Source organism: Elephas maximus, chromosome 17, assembly GCF_024166365.1.
Source record: "Elephas maximus indicus isolate mEleMax1 chromosome 17, mEleMax1 primary haplotype, whole genome shotgun sequence".
In the NCBI taxonomy this organism is placed as follows: domain Eukaryota; kingdom Metazoa; phylum Chordata; class Mammalia; order Proboscidea; family Elephantidae; genus Elephas; species Elephas maximus.
Window position 1 is genome coordinate 17565147 of NC_064835.1, and position 27126 is coordinate 17592272.

Consider the following 27126-nt stretch of genomic DNA (forward strand, 5'->3'; position numbering starts at 1 on the left):
AGTGTGCCAAGCCCTGGAGCAAAAGAACTGAGCGCCTTGAGGCAAGAGTCTTCCTGGTGATGTTGGATGCCTCTGAGCACTTGTCGGAGAGCTAAAGAGCTTTGTAACATTTGCCAGGGTAAGGCAGAGGCCAGGCCTGCCTAAGAGGTCCAAAAGACCAAGAGCCAGGGAGAGGCCTATCTAGGGGCATGGCCAACAAGCTCTCCTGACCAAAGAGCTCTATCCTGAGTTGTTCCTGATCCTGAATTGTACCCTGTTACATCCCTAATAAACCTCATAATTATAAGTATGGTCTTTGAGTTCTGTGTGGCTGTTGCAGTGAATTATCAAGCCCAGCAGAGAAGCAGAGAGTGCTGTGGGAGGGAGAGCTGGTGTCAGAATTGGTGAAAAGTTTAGAAAGAGTAGGTATGTCTGACCTTCACCTCATAGGAATCAGCCCTGGGCTGAAGTTAATGATGATTCTCTTTCTCCTTTGTGAAGTTAGAGGAGGACCTCTGATGCCCCACCGTGCCATTCTTACAATACTCAATAAATGCTATTAATAGCAGCAAGCATATACGAAGCCCTTTATATTTTATACATTGCTTCTGTGTATGTTTTCTTATTTGTCCTTCAAAAATATCCTTTATATTTACATATAATAATTGCTAGTATTATATCCATCTAATTAATAAGGAAGGAGTTCCTGGATGGTGCAAACTGTTAACGCAGCCTAACCAAAAGGTTGGTGATTTGATACACCCAAAGGCATCTCAGAAGAAAGGCTTGGTGATCTACTTCTGAAAAATCAGCTGTCGAAAACCCTATGGAGCATAATTCTACTCTTGCATGCTTGGGGTCACCATTAGTCTGAATCGTCTCAACAGAGACTTTTTTTTAATGAATAGTGAAGTCTTGGCTTAGAGAGGTTAGAAAACTTGCACAATGGCCACACAGCTAGTAGATAGCAGAAATGGATCTTTATAGGTCTTCAAAATGAGAGAACATGCATTCTTTCTCTCTTTTTCTCTGAATATCTGCTCCATATATTTGCTATCAGATTAGTAAGGTCCACAAGAGAAACGTACATCACAAATCATGTATCATGTCAACCTTAAGTCAGAAAACCATGACGGGTCCTGGGATAATTTTAAAATTCACGTGGGGCTGCGTATGCATGTACATTTTCTGTTTTGAGAGTACCTTGAAAAGTAGAGAGTATAATATAGTTTCATTAATAATTGCAGAATTCATTTGAGAATAATTGAACATAGTCCCAGCTGAGGCAATTAAAACTTTTTCTAAATAACCTGAGCCCTAAAGACCATAAAGGAAATGGAATAATTATTAACCTAAATCAGTGTCTATGCTACTTAGCAACTTGATTAAGTACCTCCATGATCCAAACAATAATTTGAAGGACAAGAAAACTTAATAAGTTTTAGCAGACTTATCTGAGCCTCTGTCTGCTAAGACTGATATTTCATGCAAAAGTCTCTAATCCTATTGTTTCTGGAACTCTCACCTGGATACTTGATTTCATTTTCTTTGAAGTGAAAGAATGAGTTCTAACTTATTCTCTGCCAGAAATACTCTTCAGCTTGAGGTTGAGAGACCATACTCTGATAGCCCTCATTATCAGGGCCTGAGTATCCCTGATTCCTGCCCAAAGGACATATATCCAAGGCATGCTTTCCTCTTGGGACAGCATGGCATGGGCTCTGGTGTGAAGCATTCTTGGGTTTAATCTACTTGGCTCTGCCATTTACCAGCTGCTTGATCTCGAGCAACGATCTTAATCACTCTGAGACCAAGTATTCTCATCTTTAAAATGGAGGTGAATATCTACCTCACTGAGTCACTGTTAACACCCATTGCTGTCGAGTCCATTCTGACTCATAGCGACCCTACAGCACAGAGTTGAACTGCCCCATAGGGTTTCCAGAAATAGCCGGTGGATTTGAACTGTCAATCTTTTGGTTAGCAACCAAGCTGTTAACACATTAGACAATATTTATAAGATAACAAGGTCAGTATTCAAGAAATATTGATTCCTTTTGCCTTTTTTGCTCCATACTCTTGTTTGCTGAAGTGCTTATATTTATACCTATATGTTCATATATGTGCATATATTTGTCTGAGTGTGTTGGTGCACATCTGGGCAGATCAGACACATCTGGCCGTGTCAGGTAATATAGTGGGGGCTATCTTCAAGATTCTATTTTCATCAAGACCAGGATTCTAGGAGAAGTCAAATGGAGAGGAAGCTAGAACTTGGTTTGATGAACTTGACCCAGTAAAATAAGTTATGTTGTACCTAAGAGCTGTATGAAATCTGAAAACACCATGATAACTTAGATTTGGCTCTGGGCCTCCCCCTTTACTTTCTCATGGTGCTCAGGGGAATTGAAAACAAAAACTTAATTTTAGTAGAAGTCTCTGTAAGACAGTGAGTACTATTAGTATTTCTTGGGTAAACATCCAGGAAACTACAAAACAGAAGGCCAAAAATAAGCAAGTTGTCTTTACTCCACTTAGCCTTGGTGCCATTAGGGCTAAAGTAGTACTGTCTGGTGGAGCAGCAACAAAGGCCAGGGCAGCCTGGGGAGTAGCGGTAGCAATCTGCCAGGGAACTGCACTGTGGTGAGAGACTGTTTCCCAGCACTAGTTATAGTGCTTTTGGTGATAATGAGATTGATAAATAGGAGGCGGTATATGGGTCCAAACCTAAAAGCCCCAGCTAAAAGCCTCAGAAGCACTTAGCTGAGGAGTTAAAAATTAAAAACACAAAACAAAACAAAGCCTCTCTTTCTCTTCTGGGTTTATATAGCTTAACTGGCTTTATAATTATTTTGTAACTGATTAAAAGTTTCTCTATTCTTTGGTAGCACCCAGTAAAGCATTACTAAAGAAGAACAGTGTGGGAAGCCTGATTTTAGAACCTATTATACCAGTATGGTCAAAACAGCCTGGTACTAGTACAACAACAGATACATAGACCAGTGGAACACAATCAAGAATCCAGACAAAAATTCATCCACCTATGAGCAGCTGATACTTGACAAAGGCCCAAAATCTGTTAAACGGGAAAAATACAGTCTCTTTAACAAATGGTGCTGGCATAACTGGATACCCACCTGCAAAAAAATGAAACAAGATCCATACCTTGTACCATGCACAAAAACTAACTCAAAATGGATCAAAGACCTAAATATAAAATCTAAAACGATAACGATCATGGAAGAAAAAATAAGAACAATGCTTGGAGCCCTAATACATGGCATAAACAGACTACAGAACATAACTAACAATGCACAACCACCAGAAGAGAAACTAGACAACTGGGAGCTCCTAAAAATCACTTATGCTCATCAAAAACTTCACCAAAAGAGTAAAAAGACAACCTACAAACTGGGTGTAATCTCTAAAATTTATAACATACTGCAAAACCTCAACAAAAAAAAAGACAACCCAATAAAAAAATGGGCCTATGATGTGAACAGACACTTCTTTAAAGAAAATATTCAGGCTGCTAACAAATACATGAGGAAATGTTCATGATCATGACCCATTAGAGAAATGCAAACCAAAACTACTATGAGATACAATTTTACCCCAACAAGACTAGCATTAATCAAAAATACACAAAATATTAAATGTTGGAGAGATTGTGGAGAGACTGGAACACTTAAACACTGCTGGTGGAAATGTAAAATGGTACAACCACTTTGAAAATCAATTTGGTGCTTCCTTAAAAAACTAGAAATAGAAGTACCATATGATCCAGCAATCCCACTCCTTGGAATATATGCTAGAGAAAAAAGTCATCACATGAATAGATACATGCACACCCATATTCTCTGCAGCACCGTTACTGAGGCAAAAGGTGGAAACAACCTAGGTGCCCATCAACAGTCGAATGGATAAACAAATCATAGTATAATGGAATACTACGCAATGATAAAGAACAATGATGAATCCAAAAAACATCTCACATCATGGAGGAATCTGGACAGCGTTATATTGAGTGAAATTTGTCATTCATAAAAGGACAGATATTGTATGAGACCACTATTATAAGAACTCAAGAAAAGGTTTAAACACAGAAGAAAACATTCTTTGATGGTTATGAGTGTGGGAGAGGGGTATTCACTAACTATATATAAAAAATATATATATAGCAGACAAGAATTATCTTAGGTGAAAGGAAGGAAAACACACAATACAGGGGAAGTCAGCACAGCTGGACTAAACCAAAAGCTAAGAAGTTTCCTGAATACAACCAAACACTTCAAGGAACGCAGTAGCAGTGGCAGGAATCTGGGGACCATGGTTTCAGGGGACATCTAGGTCAATTGGCATAATAATGTTTATGAAGAAAATGTCCTATATCCTACTATGGTGATTGCAGTCTAGGGTCTTAAAAGCTAGTAAGAGGCCATCTAAGATATGTCAATTTGTCTCCACCCACCTGGAGCAAAGGAGAATGAAGAACACCAAAGACACAAGGAAAATAGGAGCCCGAGAAAGAGAAAAGGGCCACATAAAACAGAGATTCCATCAGTCTGAGACCAGAAGAACTAGATGGTGCCCAGCTACCATCATTGTGACCGCCCTGACATGGAACACAACAGAAAGTCCCTGATGGAGCAGGGGAAAAGTGAGAAAATTGGGGTGCAGAATTCAAATTCACATAGAAAGATCAGACTTAAAGGTCTGACCAAGGCTAGAGGAACCCCGGAAATCACAGCTCCTGAACTCCCTGTTAATCCAGAACTAAAATCATTCCTGAAGCCAACTCTTCAGACAAAAATTAGACAGGACTATAAGACATAAAATGATACTGGTGAAGAGTGTGTTTCTTAGTTCAAGCAGGTAAAAATGAGGTTAATTGGCAGCTCCTGTCTGGAGGTGAGAGGAGATTGCAGAAAGGGGTCAGGAGCTGACTGAATGGAGATGGGAAATCCGGGGTGGAAAGGAGGAGTCTACTGTCATATTATATAGAGAGGAACTAGGTCCACCTAAAAATATGTGTATAAATTTTTGTATGCGAAACTAACTTGAGCTGTAAACTTTTGCTTAAAGCCCAATAAACAATTTAAGAAATGGTAAGATGATGCAATGGTATATATATTTACCTGTATATGTGCACATAATTCTATTTCTTTCTACCTGGGGGTTCCTGGGTGGTGAAAATTGTTAAGTACTTGACTAGTAACCAAAAGGTTGTTGGTTTAAATACACAGAGGCACCTTGGAAGAAAGGCCTGATTATGCACTTTTGGAAGATCAAGTTGTTGTTGTTAGGTGCTGTCAAGTCGGTTCCGACTCATAGAGATCCTATGCACAACAGAACGAAACACCGCCCGGTCCTGAGCCATCCTTACAATCGATGTTATGCTTGAGCTCATTGCTGCAGCCACTGTGTCAATCCACCTTTTTGAGGGTCTTCCCCTTTTCCACTGACCCTGTACTCTGCCAAGCATGATGTCCTTCTCCAGGGACTGATCCCTTCTGACAACATGTCCAAAGTATGTAAGACGCAGTTTCACCATCCCTGCCCCTAAGGAGCATTCTGGCTGTACTTCTTCTGAGACAGATTTGTTCATTCTTTTGGCAGTTCATGGTATATTCAATATTCTTTGCCAACACCACAATTCAAAGGTGTCAATTCTTCTTTGGTCTTCCTTATTCATTGCATGTGAGAGCTGGACAACGAATAAGGGCAATGAATAAGGAAAGATCATAGACATTGAAAACCGTATGGAGAACAGTTCTACTCTGAAACACATGGAGTCACCGTGAATCAGAACTGACGTGATGGGAACTGATCTGTTATTAGTTTTGTCTATCTATCTATGAGCATTACTGGCTGCCTGAGATTTATTTTACTAAACATTATTCAAAATATGTGTAGTTCAAAGGCTGGCAATGTTATTTATGTTGACTGTAGTTGAACTTTTGTGTTTCAGTTACTTGACTCCAGCAGACCTGAATGTGATAACCTTAGCAGAACAAGTGTAAGTAGTGTAGATGATTATAGACACTATAGGGTTGCTATGAGTAGGAATCGACTCAACCGCAACAGGTCTCTCTCTCTCTCTTTTTCTTTTTTTAAGATAAGCAAGAAGATTGAGTCATAAATATCTATTCTTCTAATATCATAAATCTCACCATTCATGACTGATTTCTTTTGGTTCAATATCGATCCCTTTTTTGTGATTTTCTAGTAAATGAAAATCCACCACTATAAGATAGCCAATTTTCATCCATTTACCAGAACCTGATTTTCTAGACAGGAGGGAAAAAAGTATTCTGAATGAATTGGATACTTGAAGGGTACAGAAAGGGATGAATTCATCTATATGTCAGGCATTGTGCCAGGCCCCAGGGAAACAGCGATGGATGAGAAATGGTTCCTTCCCTCAACAAGCTCCCAAATAGCAGGAAAGACCAGCACATATGAACATGGGATAGAGGTGCTAAGGTGGTGTTCAGCACAAAGGGAAGACAGGAAGTGTGGGCAAAGAACTGTAGGACTATGGGTGATGCAAAAGACACTTTTACCCAAGAAAATAAATTGTTTTAGCATAAGAATCATGTTTTATTCACCTTTGTTCCGCCTCCAGAAATCCAGAGTCCTTAAAGTAATAGACACTTAATAGTAGATTCTGAAATTATCTGAAACAACATTACAATTTTCACCAAAGCCAGTCCTGAATCCACTCATTTGCCCCTGAAAATTGGGAGGTTTGAGATGCCCGTGTTGTTTCCAGGGTGCCCCAAAAGTCTCATGCCAGATATCCTGGACAGTCACCACTAGGAACGGAAGAGTCAGACTTGGCCATCCCTGATGCAGTTTGCTTCCATAATTAGTAGAAATTAGAAAAGTTGGATCCACTGCCTTTATTGAAGAAATACTTTCAGCCATTCCCAAAGTTCTGCATATATGCCTTATATTTCCTGCTTCTTAGTTTCTTAGCTTTTGCCCTTGTCTACATCTTAAGTACTCCCTTGTATTCCCCTCAGTTTATGTGAATTCTTCTCACTTTTAAGGGCACAGTTTAAAAACTACCATTCCACACAGAAACGTCTTTATCACTGTAGAGATCTGTTCCATCTCTGAGCCAAACAGTTGTTGTTGTTGTTAGGTGCTGTTCAGTTAGTTCCGACTCATAGAGACCCTATACACAGCAGTACCTACTGTGTATCACATAGAGTGCTGTCTATGATACTTTATTCATTCAACACTTTGTAAGGGTAAGACACATGTTGGGCAATACATCTGCCCCACTAGATCGCAAGGTCCCAAAGGGACAAATTTTGAATCCTTTCTCTGTATGCCTAATCTATGGAGCCCATTGCCACTGAACTGATTTCGACTCATAGTGACCCTATAAGACAGAGTAGAACTGCCCCAGGGTTTCCAAGGAGTGACTGGTGGATTTGAACTGCTGACCTTTCGGTTAACAGCCAAGCTCTTATGCACTACGCCAAGGATATACTATGTGGTTTTAATCAGGAAAGGTGTGTGTCACTGTGGTATCCCTTCTCCACACTCATTCAATCTGTGTGCTGAGCAAATAAGCCAAGAAAACAGACCATATGAAGAAGAACTGGGCATCAGGATTGGAGGAAGACTAATTTACAACCTGCGATATGCAGATGACACAAACTTGCTTGCTGAAAGTGAAGAGGACTTGAAAAGCTAAGTTATGATAAACAAAAACTATAAAATATATTTAGTAAATAAATAAAATGAATCCAACATTTATCACTTAAAAATATATATATAATTGGAACTGTACCTCTGTATTTTAAAATACACTCTGAGAAAATGATATGCTTTGCCTCATCCAATCCAAATCTTTAACACTGTATTCTAAATATATCTAATGTTAAGCTATGCTAAGTGAATTACCCTGGAACCATGACCACACTGCATGGCTAGATTTCCTTAAATGCAAAAGAATATGACCGGCCAGCTTGGGGATGGCTTTTTGCAAATAAACAGGATGCTGAACCTCAGGAGATGAGAATCCTGTGGGGATTACTGGTCTTTATATTTCCAGACCTAAAATACTTTGACTGAGAATAGAAGCCACAAATTTATTTGAACCTACTTCTTGTCGGCTGTGGTTGTTCAGACAGGTGAAGAAGAAGGGGTAATTAATCTATCTTTACTCCTCAAGTGACAGGCTAGCAGAAAAAAAGAGATATTCATCAGAGTCTTCAGGAGAGAGAAAGGTGAGTATCAAAGTGACGATGTTTATATTGTGTGGTTATTGAAACATGTTCTAAAATCAACTCCTGATTATAAAGATGAGCTCTAGAGTGTCTGCATGTTGGCAGAGCTGCTGAGTCACAGAAGTATTGAGGATGAGGACATCTTAGATTCTTGTGTACAATGCCCACTCACCTTACCTACGTACTGTAATGACTAATCTCTGAAGCAAACAAGAAAGAAGAAAGACAATTTCAGCTCTAGGAAGGAATGATCCAAAGCAGTGACTCTTAAACTTTAATGTGCCCAGCAGTCATGTGGAGATCTTGTTTTAAATGCAGATCCTTATTGAATAGGTCTGGGGTAGGACCTAACTAGATCTCAGGTAATGTTGATGCCCCTTGTCCATGGACCACACTTTGAGTAGCAAGAATCTAAATGCAGAAATGGTTTGGGAACTAGGAAATACAAGGAAGAGAAACCTAACTGTCTTGAACAGTGGACGAAAGGATGAAGGACTATGGAGTGAAACAAGGAACATGAGCAGTATGGAAGAGAGTTTACTTTGAAAGACAGCCCAGTAGGAATTTGGGGAAATGTGGGAGAATTCGATATGTGATGAAAACCGTCAGTGTGTCTGTGACACCCAGGACAGATTAAAGTTAAAAAAAAATTGCATATATGAATTTTCTTGAACATTTCTTTGGTTATTCTTTCAGGGTGATCTCTGTAACTAGGGTAGAAACCATTCCACAGTCCCTATCAATCGGTGATGGGTGAGGAAAAGGAAAACTCCAGGGTATTGCAGTAATAGACAAGGGGCAATTGGATGCCCTTTCTTTTGCAAATAGGTTCCCTGTCTTCATTCCCCAGGATGGGAGAAGAAGAGGAGATAAAAAAGATACGCATTCTGTAGAAATTAAAAAGCTGCTCAGGGAACAGCTGTACAATGTCATGAAGTTCCTTTGTTTTGAACTGAGTGACTTGGAATTTCAGGAGGACCTGCCTGCATCTTTGGAAACTGAAGTGGCAAAAGGAAGTGTGCTGGGCCCAAGATGGCAGAAATAGATTGGGACCAAAGAGACACAGACAGTTTCTTGAGTAGCCAGAGAAAAACATAGATCTTTGGTTAGGCAGGTTGAGAAAATACTAACCAGATTTCTAAGCAGGGCTTTGCACAATCTCTAGGCAAATGTGAGTCTACAGAGGGCTGTGTGTGTAGTCCAAAACATGAATGAAATATGGTGAGATATTTCAGAGATAAGACCTTGGTTGCACCAGTGCAGGTGACTCTGAGATGTGTGCCATCTTTGCCTCCCTTCTGAGGAGAGGTGTGGGTGGAAAACAGGAAGTGTTGTGTAGGGAACCCCAACAAGAAGCATATATATTTAGGTCACTAGCATTATCAAAAGTGACAGCAGCAGTAGTAGGGTGCCCAGAGCTTCCTTTTGAAGGGCACTCAATGATCTGGGTGGAAGAGGTGGACTTAGCCCAGAGGACAACCAGAGATTTAGGAGACAGAATACAATATACTTTGAGAAAAAACAAGGTTCCATCATCAGTTAAAGTGGGGAAATATTGTATGTTATGTAATTCTCTAGAAGATTCCGAGATATCTTTCAGTTAAGAAACCTATTTATGTAACTGAGCATTTCTGAATGTGACCCATATGACCCTGGGCTACTTATTTCATGTAACACCTATTAACATCCTCCCCCTTCCCCCTAAAGAATGAATGAAAAAAAAAAAAACTTTTTTTTTTTTAAAAAAAGAATGAAGCACAGCCTTTATCCCACGGGGACAAAGGAACCCGTGTTCCATGTTTTCATGGCTATAAAATTCCTAGCTGTGTGGAATTGGAGACAAGCTAGGAGCATGCCTGACTAATTTGAATCTTCTCCTCTCATCACCACAGATATCTCAGAGAAGAATGGATATGAGAAACCATTCCACAGTGGCTGAGTTTCTTCTTTCAGGATTAACTGACCAACCAGGGCTTCAGCTGCCCCTTTTCTGCCTCTTCTTAGGGATCTACCTGATTACAGTGGTGGGAAACCTTGGTATGATCTCAGTAATTAGGTTGAATTCTCAACTTCACACGCCCATGTACTATTTCCTCAGTAATTTGTCTTTTATAGATGTCTGCACTTCTTCTGTCATTACCCCCAAAATGCTGGCAGGGTTTTTATGGGGAGATAAAACTGTATCCTATAATGGATGCATGGCTCAGTTGTTTTTTTTCTGTATTTTTGGCATTTCAGAATGTTACATGTTGGTAGCGATGGCCTATGATCGCTATGTTGCCATCTGTAGCCCACTGCTTTATAATGTCATCATGTCACCTCAGATCTGCTCTCTGCTGGTGGCTGCTGTCTTCTCAATAGGTTTTATGGATGCTGTGATTCATACAGGTTGTGTATTAAGGTTGTCTTTCTGTGACTCAAACATCATTAGCCATTATTTCTGTGACATTGTCCCTCTTATTAAACTCTCCTGTTCCAGCACTTACATTGATGAGCTTTTGATTTTCATCATTGGTGGATTTAACATGGTGGCCACCAGCCTGACAATCATCATTTCCTATGCTTTCATCCTCTCCAGCATCCTCCACATCCACTCTAAAGAGGGCAGGTCCAAAGCCTTTAGCACCTGCAGTTCCCACCTCACAGCTGTTCTTATATTTTTTGGGTCTCTCATTTCCATGTATCTCAAACCTGCTTCCAACAATTCACTTACCCAAGAGAAAGTGTCCTCGGTGTTTTACACCACCATGATTCCCGTGTTGAACCCCCTGATATATAGTCTGAGGAACAAGGAAGTGAAAAATATACTAGTAAAACTCTTAAGAAGAACAATACCTTCATAATGAACATGATCCTTATTAAGATTTGTTTATGTATTTATAATAGTTATTTTCATATTCATAATCATATGTTTATATGGACTTGTTTAGACCTTGCCTCTTTAAAAGTAATTTAAAGTGAATTGTGTGTGTGTATATGTATGTGTGTATATATAACCCTTTGCTGTTGTGTCGATTGTAACTCATTGTGACCCTGTGTGCCTCAGAGTAAAACTGTGCTTCATGGGGTTTTCAATGGCTGTAATCTTACAGAATTAGATCTCTAGGTCTTTCTTTGGTGGCGAGGCCAAGTAGATTTGAACTACCAACCTTTTGGTTAATAGTTGAGCACAAACTGTTTGTACCACATGTTATGACAGTGAAACCAAAACCAAACCCTCTGCCATCGAGTGGACTCTGACTCATCGCGACCGTACAGGAGAGATTAGAACTGCCCCATAGAGTTTTCAAGGAGTGCCTGGCAGATTCGAATTGTTGACCCCTTGGTTAGCAGCCAAAGCACTTAATCACAAGCCACCAGGGTTTCCATGACAGTGAGAAGTGACCAATATCTCAAATTTAAAGTTTAATATCATTGGTGGGATTGAATATCAAATTTTACCACTACTCTCATGACTCCAGGTCAAAAAGAAAAACATAATCATAATGTATCATAGTAATATTAGAAAATAAATAACACCAAATGCTTTTGGTGAAACAAATATTTACTCTTATTGATCTCAGTTAAAAACACATATCTCTTATGCGAATTTGTATAAGTAATATTGAGCAGTATGATGGTAATCGTCACAATAATTTTACAATAAATGTGGAAGAATTTTTCTTATTGTTTCTTGTAAAGGGCCATTAAATGCCAAGGTTATATTGAAATAGAATTCAGTGAAGAAGATTGAGCAAGGCAATAAGCAAATATGGTCCCAGTATTTGGTATCTGGTAATCAAAGGATAAGACTTTGAACATCTAGATGAAGAGTTGATATTTAGACAAGCTTATCTAAATATAATTTTTTTTTTCAGGTGGACCAGTGTTATGGATTGAACTGTGTCAACTAAAAATACGTGTTGTAAATCCTAGCCTCTATGGCTGTGGTTATAATCGTATTTAGGAATGGGTTGTCTTATGTTAATGAGACAGGATTAGTGTAGGGTGTATCTTGAGCTAGTCTCTTTTGAGATATAAAAGAGATTAAACAAGTAAACTAGAAGTAGACATGGGAGAAGGTTGATCTGAAGCCACATGGGAAATCTCCAAGGAACCAGGAAACAGAAGCTGAAGAAACAAGGACCTTCCCCCAGAACTGACAGAGAGAGAAAGCTTTCCCTTAGAGCCAGTGCAATAAAGTTGGAGTACTAGGTTCCTAAATTGTGAGAAAATAAATTTCTGTTTGTTAAAGGCATGCACTTACAATAATCTGTTATAGCGGCACAAAATATCTAAGACAATCAGCATACATGCAATATTTTACAACTTTCTGTTTCTTTAGAGTTGAGGTTTTCTTTAAAAGCTGCAAATTAGATGTTCGTATATTTCTTCAAACAATATGTTTTACATTAAATGGAATAAAAAAATTATGTTTTTGAAGAATGAACTCTTGTACAATCATCCAAGATAATGCACTGTATGGGGAATGCAGTGTGTTAATTCACTTGTTCAGCATATGCTTATCATGCGCCCTATGTCCCAGGCACTCTTCTAGGTGCTGAAATGTTATTAATAAGATAGACAAGACTTCTGCTTACTTTTGGGGGAGGTGTAGCAAGTAATACAGAACATGATAACTAAAGATAGAGATAAGTGATTTGAAGAAATAAGAATGAGATAAGTAATTGTCCATGGGCTGAGGACTACTTTCAATAGATTTCTTTGAAGCAGCAACGTTTGAGATGAAACCTGAATGAAGTGTAAGTATACAGGTACCAGGGCTGGAACCAACTTTACTATATTCAAAAAACAGAGTGCAACAAGGCTGAAGCAAAGTGAAAGAGGACGAAACGGTAACTAAGGAGGTTGGATAGAAAGGCAAATGCCAGATCATGTAAGGAGGTGAATTTTACGTTAAGTACAAAAAGAAGCTACTGCTACGTTTAAAACAGCAGACTGATGTATTTTGCTTTATGTTTTTAAAAATTCTCTTTTTATTGATTAAAAATTAGATGTCTGTGTGTGTGTGTGTGTGTGTATTGGGATTATTTGGGTTTGGGAAGAAATAACTCTTGGCCAGGTTAGAAACAAGGAAAACAACTGTGAGGTTACTGAAATTATCTTGGTAAGAACTGATGATGATTTCACCTACAATACTGGCAGTAGATGTGGGAAAAATTGATGGATTCAAGATACATTGTGGGGTTTGAATCAACAGGTTTTGTTGTTGAACTGAATGTATGATGCCTAGCATTTATATATTTTGATAAATTAAAATAAAAATAAAGATTCAAAATAAGGAAACTATAAATAATAAAAGTGACTGAAAAACAGTTAAAAGAAAAACAAATAAATAGGCCATAGAAGTTTAAATAGTTTCAATGCATGGTCTTAATATTTGTCTGAATTTCCAAGTAGCCAAAACGAAAATATGATAGTAAATTATATGAATTTGTTTATTAGAAAGAAGGAAGCATGCCAATTACTCAGTAAGCAAAATTTTTCTTACCAAATTTTAAAAGAAACACCTCTAATTTCCTCCCCAGCTCACCCTCAAAGAAAGAGAAAAGCAAAGAAGGAGAAAAGGTGTTATTATTATTATTACTTTTTCAGAAAATATTACTCTCCTTTGGGTTGTATCTCCCTCATGGAACATGGTCTCATGTGATTTATGAGGTAGTATGCACAATTTAGGCATAAACAATCTTGTATTTTAGAGACACATTAAAAAGATTCTTCTTTCCTGCCTTTAGTAACATCTGAGTCAGAAAGGACATCAGAGCTCAAATAAATAAGTGACTTCCACATTAGCCACAATGAAATAACTAAGATCAGACTTAATCTCTTTCTGTAAACAACTAGAAAACCAAAAAAGATATTAAAATAATATTTTGGACTTCAAACAATAGGGCATCCCAGGAGTGTGATCTCTGAGAGAAGAGAAAATATGAAGCAAGTCTTACCATTATTTTGACTTCCTAATTGTAGGCATTCTCCAGACCACAACTCAGAGAAGGGATTCTAAGTGTAGCACAATAATCTCACTGTGTTGAAGAGATAGCTATCTGAGTCTGGATATGTGAAGGCAGTTAGGATATTAGAGGGCACAGAACTAGAGAGGAAGGAATTATGGAGAAAAACCTCCAGATTTCCATAGGGAGTTACTTTGTTTGTTTCACTGAAAACCAGTCTGTGTATGTATAGGGTGAAACTCCACAAGGCCAGACAAATAATAATTTCAAGGGAGATAAAAGATGAATAATTTATAGGGCTCACTAACATATGAAAGATGTTCCAAATCAATCCAGTCAGAGAAGAAAAATCTTAATAAACAACTAGTGGTGTAAAGACTTCGTAGTAGAGATTGGCCCAAGATGGCAGCTCAGTCAGTGTCATGGATTGAATTATGTGCCCCCAAAAATGTGTGTATTGATTTGGTTGGGCCATGATTCCAAGTATTGTGTGATTTTCTCATATGTTGTAAATCCTGCTTTTGTTAATGAGAGAGGATGGGGAGCAGTTGTGTTAGTGAGGCAGGACTCGATCTACAAGATTGGATTGTGTCTTAAGATATAAAAGAGAGAAGTGAGCAGATAGGTGTGGGGATCTCATACCACCAAGAAAGCAGTGTCAGGAACTCAGTGCATCCTTTGGACCTGGTCACCAGAGCAGCATATTCCATGTCCTCATGCCCTCCTGGTGATTAGTGTCACAAATTTCCCCCACCCCTGCCACTTTAGCCCTCCAGGGATAATGGTATGAGACCCTCACCCTACCCCATGTGCCAAACCCCCCTGACAGCTTGGTAAAGGCTCTCATGGCACTGATAGGCTGTAATACTCCCTGCACATCTCTACACCCACCTTGTGAGTGCTAATGAGCACTCCATGCCTCCAGTAGCCTCCAAGCACTGCTCCACCCTCCCAGTAGGAAACAGACACTGTCCTGTGAATCCATGACAGGCAGTGGGATGCACCCACCCAATGTGCCCTCATCCGCATAGTAGGCCCGATAAACAGAAATACATTATTGTCCCACCTGCTACTGCCCTGCCCATCCAAGATAGGTAATGTTAGATAAGCCATCAGCAGATCCCTGCTTGACCTGATATATGAAAAAATTAGAAAACAAAAAAGAACAACAAAAAAATCAGGACAAAACAAACATATAATCAATAAATAAGCACATAAATAAATAAAATAACATCTTAATGTCTCAGAGGCAGCAAACAATAACAAATCATATGAAAAAAACAGAATAATATAGTTCAAACAAGTGAGTAAAATAAATGGACAGAAAACTTTTCTGAGGGAGAAATGGTAATAGAAATACCTGATAAGAAATTCAAAAGATTTATATGTAAGATCATCAAAGAGATCAAGGAAAACAGAGACAAAATGCTAGAAGAATTCAGAAAACAAAATGATAAAATAAACAGACAATTACAAACCATACAAAAACAACAACTAGAAATCCAGGAGATAATAAAATAGCAGAAATAGGTAACTCAATAGATGCACATGGGAGTACAATTTAATGGAAGAAAGAATTAGTGAAATAGAAGACAAATCCCTTGGTGCTAATCTGTTGGTGGAACAATCAGAAAAAAGAATGAAGACAAACGAAGAAAGCCTTAGAATCATGTGAGACACTACCAAGAGAAAGAATTTACATGTAACTGGATTTACAGAAGAGAAGAAAAAATGCAGAGAGAATTTGTAAAGAATTATTGACAAAAATCTTACCTAATATCATGAAAGACTAGAAGGCTTACATCTAAGAATCTCAATGAACCCTATATAGGATAGACACCAAAAGAAAATCACCAAGGCACATAATCAAACTTTGTAATACCAAAGACAGAATTTTGAGAGAAGCTTGTGAAAAGCAAAATATCACATATAAAGTTACATCAATAAGACAAAGTGCTGATTTCTTGGCAGAAACCATGCAGGCAAGACAATGATGGGATGATATACATAAAATCCTGAAAGAAAAGAATTGCCAACCCAGAATCATATATCTGGCAAAATAATCTTTCACATACGATGGCAAAATCAGGACATTCTTAGATAAACAGAAATTAAAGGAATTATTAAAAACTAGACCAACTGTACAAGAAATATTGAAGGCAGTCCTTCAGACAGAAAACCAACAACATTAAGCAACAACCTGAGATCAAACCACATGACAGCATTAGTCAGATGCCAACCCAGAAAAAGAATTTTCAGAAGTAAAATAAAGCTGCAAAACCGAAAACAGGGAACCAGAGATGTCAATCTGAAAATGATGACAACTTCAAAACAAAAAAGGCCATAAATATGTAATTATAGAACTTCCATACATACAGGAAGTAAAGATGACATCAAGATATAACAGACTGTCTTAAACTTAGGAAGATAAAGGTAAATTTCAGAGTAATCACAAAGAAAATTAATAAATCTACTCACCAAAATAAAGAAGAAGAAAATTAAAAGACCCAGGAAAAACAAAATTAACAACAATGAAGGAGATGAAAAAAAAAAAAAGCACTCAACACAGAAAATTAACCAGAACAAAGAAACCGTTAACACACACAGACAAAGCATAGCATAATGGTAGCAGTAAATTCATACTTATCAGTAAGCATACTGAATGTAAATGGATTAAATGCACCATTCAAGAGACAGAGTGGCAGAGTGGATGACAGAACATGACCCATAAATATATTGGCTACAAGAGACACATCTCAGACACAAAGATTAAAAATCAAAGGATTGAAAAAGTATATATATCAAGCAAACAGTAACCAAAAGAGAGCAGGAGTGGCAATAATGTTCTCCGACAAAATAGAATTTAAGTCAAAATACATTATGAGAGAGTAAAGAAGGGCATTACATAATGATTAAAGGGTTAATGAACCAAGAGAACATAAGCATGATAAATATTTACCTGCCCAATAACAGAGCTCCAAAATACATAAAACAATCTATACAGAACTGAAAAGAGAATAGAGAGTTCTATAATAATAGCAGGAGTCTTTACCACAGTAGTTTTGATATGGACAGAAAAACTACAAAGAAGCTCAGCAAAAATACAGATCTAAATAATGCAATCAACCAACTTGACCTCATAAACATATACAGAAAAAACCACCCAACAGATGCACAGTACACATTATTCTCCAACCCACATGGATCATTCTTCAGAATAGACCATATTTTAGGCCACAAAGCAAGCCTTGATATATTCAAAAACAACAAAATAATACAAAGTACCTTCTCTAATCTTAATGATATAAAATTAGAAATCAAAAACAGAAAGAACAAGGGAAAAAATAAATAAGCGGAAGCTGAATAACACCTTACTTAAAAACTACTAAATAATAAAAGAAATTAAGAATGAGATTAAAAGATTCGTAGAACCAAATGAATCAAACATACCAAAACTCAGGGTCGCAGCAAAGCAGTGCCCTGAGGAGTATTTATAGCAATAAATCCATACATCAAAAAAGAAAAAAGGGCCAAAATCAAGAGCTTAACCCTACAATTCAAACAAACAGAAAAGGAGCTGCAAAAGTAGTCTGCAGTCACCAGAGGAAAGGAAATAATAAAGATCAGAGCAGAAATAAATGAAAAAAAGTACAATAGAAAGAATCAACAAGACTATAAGTTGGTCCTTTGAGGGGATAAATATAATTGTCAAAGCACTGGCCAAACTGACATAGGAAAAAAAAAATGAGAAGATACAAATTAAAAAAAAATAAATGAGATAAGTGACATTACAACAGGACCAGATGAGATAAGAAGAAGCATAACAGTATATTATAAAAAAAACTGTACACTCTAACAAATCTGAAAACCTAGAAGAAACGGACAATTTCTAGAAGCATACAACCTACCTAAACACAGAGGCAGAAAACCTAAATAAACTCATAATAAAAAAGAAATTGAAGATGACATTAAAAATAACTCTCAACAACAACAAAAAAGCCCCAGCCTACTTGACTTCATTGGAGAGTTCTACCAAACAAAAATTCAGGGAGGAGTTGATACCAATTCTACTCAAATTATTCTAGAACATAAAAACAGGCAGGAATACTCCCTAATTCATTCTATGAGACCAGCATAGCACTGATAACAAAACCAGGCAAACACACCACAAAAAAGAAAAACAAAAAAAGAAAATTACAGACCAATATCCCTCATGAATACAGATATGAAAATTCTCAGCAAAATTCTAGTCAACAGAATTCAATAGCATATCAAAAAAATAATAGATCATGATCAGGTGGGAATCAAGCCAAGGATGCAAGGGTGGTTAAACGTTAGAAAATCTATCAACATAATTCACCAAACAAATAAAAAAAAAAAAAAGGAAAAGAACCACATGATCATCTGAATTGATGCAAAAAGGCATTTGATAAAATCTTCCTGATAAAAACTCTCAGTAAAATATGAATAGATGGGAAATTCCTCAACATAATTAAGGGCATATATACAAAACCAACAGCTAACATTATTCTCAATGGAGAGAGAAAGAAATCCCCTTGAGAATGAGAACAGGACAAGGGTGCCCATTATCACCACTCTTATTCAATATTGTACTGGACGTCCTAGCTAGGACAATAAGGCAAGAAAGGGAAATAAAGACCACCCAAATTGGTAAGGAAGAGGTAACACTATCACTGTTCTCAGATAACATGATCCTAAAGACAGATAATTACAGATATTCCACACGGAAGTTACTGAAACTAACAGAAGTGTTCAGCAAAATGGCAGGGTACAAGATCAACATGCAATAATCAGTAGGATTCGTTCACACTAACAAGAAGAACTCCAAAAAGAAATCAAGAAAACAAAACCACCTACGATAGCTGCCAAAATAATAAAGTACTTAGGAATACATCTAACCAGAGAGCTAAAAGACTTATACAAGGAAAACTACAAAACACCGCTACAAGAAAACAAAAGAGATCTACATAAACACAAATATACCCCAGGCTGGTGGATTGGAAGACTTAAATTGTGAAAATGTCAATGCTACCCATAGCAGTCTGTAGATATAATGCAATCCTGATCCAAATTTCAACAGCATTCATTGAATTGGAAAAACTAAACTCCACCTTTATATGGAAAGAGTCTTGGAATAGATAAAACTTTGTTGAAGAAGGAGAACAAAGTGGGAGGCCACATACTTTCCAATCTCAAAACTTACTGTACAGTCATGGTAGTCCAAACAGACTGGTAGTGGTACAACAAGAGACACACAGACCAATGGAACAGAATGGAGAACCAAGAAGTAAATCAATCCAGCTATAGACAGCTGCTTTTTGTCAAAGCGTTGAAGTCAATTCAGTGTGGAAGAGATAGTCTCTTTAACAAATGGTGCTGGAAAAACTGGATATTGATTTGCAGAAAAATGAAACAGGACCCATACACCATACACAAAAACTAACTCAAAATGGATCAAAGACCTAAATGTTAAACCTAAAACTATAAAGTTCCTGGAAAATAACATCAGGACAAAGCTAGGAGTCCTAATCTATGGCAGAGATACACTATAAAACATAGCTAAAAATGCACAAACAACAAAAGGTAAACTAGATTACTGGGACCGCCTAAAAACTAAATAATTATGCACCTGAAAAGACTTTACCAAAAGAGTAAAAAGGGAATGTACAAACTGGGAAAAAAAATTTGGCAATGACATATCTGACAAAGTATCTAATGTCTAGAATATATAGAAAACTTCAACACCTCAACAGCAAAATGGAAAACAAGGCAATCAAAAAATGGGCAAAGATATGAACTGACACATCCCCAAAGAATACAATCAGGTGGCTAAAAAACATGAAGAGATACTTTCAATCATTAATCATCAGAGATGTAAATCAAAACTACAATGAGATACCATCTCATCCCTTCAAAAAAGCACTGTTCAAAAAAACAGAAAACAACAAGTGGTGGCAATGTTGTGGGAGCATTGGAACTCTTATACATTGCTGGTTTGATTGTACAATGGTACAACCGCTATAGAAAATGGTATGACACTTCCTCAAAAAGCTAGAAATAGGAATATCTTCTTGATATATATTCAATGGATACAGGAGTGGTGATATGAATAGACATATACACACCTATGTTCATTGCGGTATTATTCACAATAGCAAAAATATGGAAACAACCTAAGTGCTTATGAATGGAAGAATGAATTAAAAAAAACTCTGGTACATACATACAATGGAATACTACACAACTATAAAGAGTAATGGAGAGTCTGCAAAACGTCTTATAACATGGATGAATCTGAACAATATTATATTGAGTGAAGTAAGTCAATAACAAAAGGACAAATATTGTATGTTCCCACCATTATAAAAAGTCAGGAATAGATATACACACTGAAAGAAACCTTTGATGGTTACCAGTGTAGGAAGGAGGGAGAGGGGATCACTTTCTAGATAGTAGACACTTGCTATTTTTAGTGATGGAAAAGGCAATATGAAACATCGGTGAAATCTGCATAACTTGACCAAGGTAAATGAAGACACTAAGAAATACGCTGTGACAACTTTGATAAATGCTATAACATACACAATTTTCAACAACAGTAATGACAACCATAAAATATGTGTGTGTTTAAATAGGCAGAATTGTATGCATATAACTGTATAGAAGGGCATAGGTGAGTGCACACACGTGTGTATAGTTTTATCTGTAGGCATATGTAAATATATGTTTGTGAGAGCTGCATATATATCCATATATACCTATTACCCACTTTTCTGACCAGGGACACAATAAAATGTCCTGGATAAAGTGGGAGAAAAATGTAGAATGAAACTAAAATTCCTAAAAAAGACCAGATCTACTGAACTGATAAAGACTGGAGGAACGGCTAAGACTATCACCCTAAGATACTCTTTGAATTTGGCACTGAAGCCACTCCTGGAAGTCTCTTCTCAGCCAACCAATAGATTGACTTATAAAATAAATATGTCACCAGTGAGTAATGTGTCTCTTAAACAATCACTGTATGAGACCAAATGGTTAACATTTACCCGAAAGCAAAGATGAGAAGGCAAGGAAGGGAAGGGAAGCTGGATCAATGGAATCAGAGCAACAGAATGGAAATAATGAGAATGCTGACACTTTGTGAACATTATAACCAATGTCACAGAAAAATTTGTATAAAAATTGTTAAATGGGAACCAACTTGCCATGTAAACTTTCACCTAAAACAGAATAAAACATTAAAAAAAAATCAAGACATCAATTTATAAGAAGACTTAAAAATTTTAAGTGTATATGTATAAAATAACAAATATTACCAGTATGACTACTTACTGGCAAAACTCAAAGGGGAAATAGGCAAATCCAGAGCTTTAACTGAAGATTTCAACACTCTTTTCATAGGAATTGATAGAACAGTAAGGCTATGGAAGACTTGACAACACTATCATTCAGTCTGACTTAACGTTTATAGCATTCTTCACGCAACAACAGCAGAATATCAATTCATTTTAAATGCATGTGAAATATTCATCAAGATTGACAACATATTGTTTCATAAGACAAAAACTCATTACAATCATGTCTATTCTGATTCATAGTGACTCTCAGTTAGCAGCCCAGTGTTTAGTCACTGCGCCATCAGGGCTCCCTCTGTGTCATAAGACAAATCCCAATAAATCTCTAAGAACTGAAATTATACTTTGTCCTTTGATCATAACAGTTAAAATAGAAATAGATGATAAGAGGATATCTGGAAAATCCATAAATATTTGGCAATGAAGCCATACAGTTTTAAATAACCATTGTCTCAAAGAAGACGCAGAAAGAAGTTACAAGAGATGTGTTGAATGCAGCTAAACAATGCTTAGAGAAAAATTTATAGTTTCAAATGCTTATATTAGAAAAAAGTGTATAAAATCTATAATCTGTATTTACACCTTAATGAATTTGAAAAAGAAAAGCAAATTAGACACAGTATGCCATCCAGTTGATTCCAACTCATAGTGATCCTACTCCCCATAGGGTTTCCTAGGCTGTAGTCTTTACAGGATGGGATTACCAGGTCTTTTCTCCTACGGAGCAACTGGTGGGTTCAAACCAGTGATCTTTTGGTTGGCAGCTGAGTGCTGACCATTGCGCCACCGGGGTTCTTGTAGAAGAATTACGAGGAAGGAAATAATAACGATATGAATAGAAATCACTTGAACTATAACATGTATAAAGAATAGAAAAAATCAATAGTATCCTACTTTAGAAGTTAGATTTAAACTAGGTTAAATTTAAACTAACCAAATTAACCAAATGTTGGTTTGTTAAATCAAGAAAATTGACAAATCTCTAGGTAGACTGATCTAAAGAAATAGAAGACAATATTTAAATATTGAGAATGAAAGAACACATCAATGAAGACTCTACAAATGTTAAATGAGCAAAAGGGAGTATTCAGTACAATTTTATGTCAATAAATGCTACAATTTAGATGACATGGATTGATTCCCTGAAAGAGAAAAGTTACCGATATCAATTTAAAAAATGATCTTGTAATTAAAAATTTTTCACAAAGTAAATGCAAAACTCAGTTGGCTTCACTTGTACATTCTATTCATCGTTCAAGAAAGAAATGATACCAGATTTGCATAACCATTTCTGAAAAGGCAGGAGGCTGAACACATCACAACTCAATTTACCCTGATACTAAAAGCAGGCAAATAGTTCATAAAAAGGAAAATTATGGACCAATATCCCTAATGAAACTTTGTGCAAAAATCCTTCCTTAGCAAAACATTAGCAAATTTAATACAGTAGTATATGAAAAAAAAGAATACATCAGCATCAAATGGGATTTATCTATGAATTCAGGGTTGTTTTAACATTCAAATATCAGTGAATGTAATAAGCAGTCTAACAGAAAAAGGAAGGAAAATTATATGATGATCTAACTTGACAAATATGATTACCCCACACATGAAAAAAAGCTCTCGGCAAAATCTTAACCTGATAAAAGGTGTATACTAAACACGTACGTCTCAGATCATACTTAACAATGAAAGACCTAGTGCTTTTTTTCTCCTAAGATTGGGAGCAAGGCAAAACCGTTCATTCTCACCTGTATTTAACACTGTATTGGACTTCCCAGGTATTGCAATAAAACAAGGAAAATACATAAATATATGAAAAGAATTGATGTCTTTGAATTATGGTGTTGGCCAAGAATACTGAATATACCATGAACTGCCAGAAGAACAAACAAATTTGTCTTGGAAGGAATACGGCCAGAGAGTTCCTTAGAAAAAGAATGGCGAGACACTGATTCATGTAATTTGGACATGTTATCAGGAGGCAACGAAGGGGAAGACCCTTGATGAGATGGATTGACACAGCGGCTACAACAATGGGTTCAAACAAAACAATGTGAGAATGGCGCAGGACCAGGCAGTGCTTTGTTCTGTTGTCCACAGGGTCGCTATGAGTTGGAACTGACTCAATGGCACCTAACAACAACAACAATAACAATAGCAGCAAAACCATGAGTACATAAGAGTATACCTAATAAAATGGAACCTGGAAACTAAAAAAAAAAAAAAGCTTAGAGAAATTAAAGAATGAATACTTGGAGAAATATATCTTATTCCTCTGTTGGAAGACTCAATATTAAGATGTAAATTCTTCTCAAATTTATCAATAGATGCAATTCAATTTAATTCCTATAAAACCCCCAGTGGGCTTGTGGTTTTATTTTGTAGAAATTATTAAGGTGATACTAAAACTTATAAAGCACTGTATAGGATCTTGAATTGCTAAGGCAATATGAAAAAGAGAAATAAAGTTGCAGAAATTTTACTACCTAAAGTCATGATTGACTATAAAGTTACATAAATCTAAGGACATAATATTGGCATAAAGATCGAGATATATTTCAGTGGAACAGATTAGCAAGTTCATAAATAGATCTATACGTTTATACCCATTGATTTTTAACAAAGATATTAAGGTTGTTTAATGGAAAAGTATAGTCTTTCCACAGCTGTCCTGAATAATCTGAATATCCATATGGAATAAAAAGGAACACTGGCCCTTATCTCACATGTTACATAAGAATCAATTTGAAGTGAATCATAGATCTAAACATAAAAATTAAAACAATAAAACCTGTAGAACTAAACATTGAAAAAAATCTTCACAAACTTAAAGCCAAAAACCAAACCCAGTGCCATCAAGTCGATTCTGACTCATAGCGACCCTATAGGGCAGAGTAGAACAGCTCCACAGTTTCCAAGGAGTGCCTGGCGGATTCAAACTGCTGAACCTTTGGTTAGCAGCCATAGCACTTAACCACTACGCCACCCAGGGTTTCCTTCACAAACTTAGGGCAGTAAAAAATTCTTAGGTAGGTTACAAAGCTTCAACAATGAAATTTTAAAAATTGATAAATTGGGCTTCACCCAAATTTAAAGCTTTTGTTTTTTTTTGAGGATATTGTTAAGAAAATGAAAAGGCAAGCCACGAGCATGGAAGAGATACACACAATACAAACATCTGACAAAAAAAAAACTGCTATTTAGAATATATAATGAAATCCTACAATACTAATTAGACAAACAATCCAATTAAAGATGTACAAAGGATTTGCACAGATAGTCACAAAAACGACATAGGAATGCCCAATAAGCAAGTGAGACGTTGCGTGATGCCATTAGTTATCAGAGAAATGAACATTTAAACCACAATGAGATACCACTACACACCCACTGGAAAGACTGACAATAACATGTGTTAGTGAAAATGTGGAGCAAGTCCTATGCATTGCTCGTGGAGTGTATAATTGTACAGCCATTTTGGAGAATAGTTTAGCAATAGTTAATGTTACACACCATTTGATCTTGCAATTACATATCTAGGAATTCATGCAAGAAGAATAAAAACATGTCTGCATGACTTTTACACAGCCATAGAAATTTTCTTCATAGTAACCAAAAACTGGAAACAACAAAATGTGCTTCAATAGGACAAAGACAAATAAATTGGGATATATCAACATAATGGAATACTAAAACAAACAAAAAATCAAATCAATTGCCTTTGAGTTGGTGCTGACTCATGTGGCTCCATGTGTGCAGAGTAGAATTATACTCCATAGGGTTTTCAAGACTCTGACCTTTCTGAAGTAGATTGCCAGGCCTTTCTTCTGAGGTGCCCCTGGGTTGGTTTGAATAGCCAAACTTTTGATTAGTAGTTGAGTGCTTAACTGATGCACCATCCAGGGACTCCTAATAGAATATCACTCAGAAACAAAAAGGAAAAAATTAATTCACTGATACACAAAACGAAGAAACAAATCTCAAAAAGTATCATGATGAACTAAAAAGTTAGACACATACAGTATTTACTGTATGATTCAATTTATATGAATTTCAAGAAAAGGCAAATCTGACCTATAGTGACAGAACACAGCTTTGCTATTGCATTGGGCCATGAGTGGAAGTAATTGACTGGGAAGAGGCACAAAAGGACCTTTTGGGATGTTGGAAATACCCAATATCTTGATCGTGGTGATGGTTACATGGGTGTATATATTTTTAAACAACCAAACCAATTCATCAAATGATACACTTCAAATTGATGTACTTTTTTGGTAGATGAATTTACCTAAATAATGACTGGAAAAATAAAGCACATGAAGTTTCTGATCCAAGTTAGATTATGGAAGATTGTAGCAAGCCAATATTTCAGCTGCAACAACTAGGGGCAAAAAAAGACAAACTGTAAAACTTATATTAATAAAGACGTTGTTGTTGTTAGGTGAAGTTGAGCCAGTTTCGACTCATAGCGATCTTAGGGCGCTTAATTAAAAATAATGAAACTCTATAATAGATTTTTACTTATTTAGCAACAACAATGATAACATTTTATATGAAACTTATGAGTTGTATCTAAGTATTTATTTACTCAGAAGCAAATTTATAGGGTAATTTTTTCAAATAAAGAATACAAATAAATGAACTAAGCTATAATATGCTACGGAAGTAAAAGAAAACTGTCCCAAGTGTTATGGATTGAACTGTACCTCCCAAAAAGATGAATTGAAGTTTTAACCTCTGTACCTGTGAACATGACCTAATTTGGAAAGACAGTCTTTGAAGATGCTAGTATCAGTTAAGAAGAGGTCATACCAGAGTAGGGTGGGTCCTAACTCCATTGAATGGCATCCTTATAAAAGAGAAGAGACGTAGGAAGGACTTCATGTGACACTGCAGCTGCAAGCTAAGGAATGCCTGAGATTACCAGAAGCTAGGAGAGCATGGAACAGGTTCAACCTCAAAGCCTCAGAAAGGATCAACATGGCCAACACTCTGATCTTCAACTCCCAGTTTCCAAAACTGTGAGACATTACGCTTCTTCAGTTCTTTTAAGCTACCCATTTTGTGGCACTTTGTTATAGCAGCCCTAGGCAAGTAACACACCAAGCAAAGCAGGAAGAGAGTAATAAATACAAAGGCTGAAAATAATTAAATAAAAAAACAAAACCAAAGAATTGATAAATATATCAAGGAGCTAAATTTTTAAAGAAATGTAACAGCAAAAAGTTTTGATAAATAAATAAAAACAAAAGGAAACAACAAACAAAAGTGGAAGTAAGACAAGAAACATAATAAAAGATAGACATAATATTATTTAAAATGTACCATGTATGTACTATGATAATTCGGAAATCTTAATGAAATGAACCTTTTTTAAAGGGAAAGTTTATATTAACTTAAAGATGAATTTAAAGTATAAATTAAAAAAAAAAAATAGAATTTTCTCCAGACAGACTCCAAGACTAGACAACATTACTAGTGATTTTCTATAAAAAGCGTCAAGAAGCAACCCTGAGAGTATGGCCCCTGGACACCATTTTAGCTCAGTAGTGAAGTCACTCCTGA

At 36.6% G+C, this 27126-nt stretch overlaps 1 protein-coding gene across 1 annotated transcript; it reads left to right on the plus strand.

The window, feature by feature from the left end:
• Nucleotides 1-10132: 10132 nt before the first annotated feature.
• Nucleotides 10133-11068, plus strand: LOC126061202 (olfactory receptor 8D4-like). Its single transcript, XM_049857591.1, has one exon. It carries the CDS (start codon nucleotides 10133-10135, stop codon nucleotides 11066-11068), a length of 936 nt encoding a protein of 311 aa, XP_049713548.1.
• Nucleotides 11069-27126: the final 16058 nt, after the last annotated feature.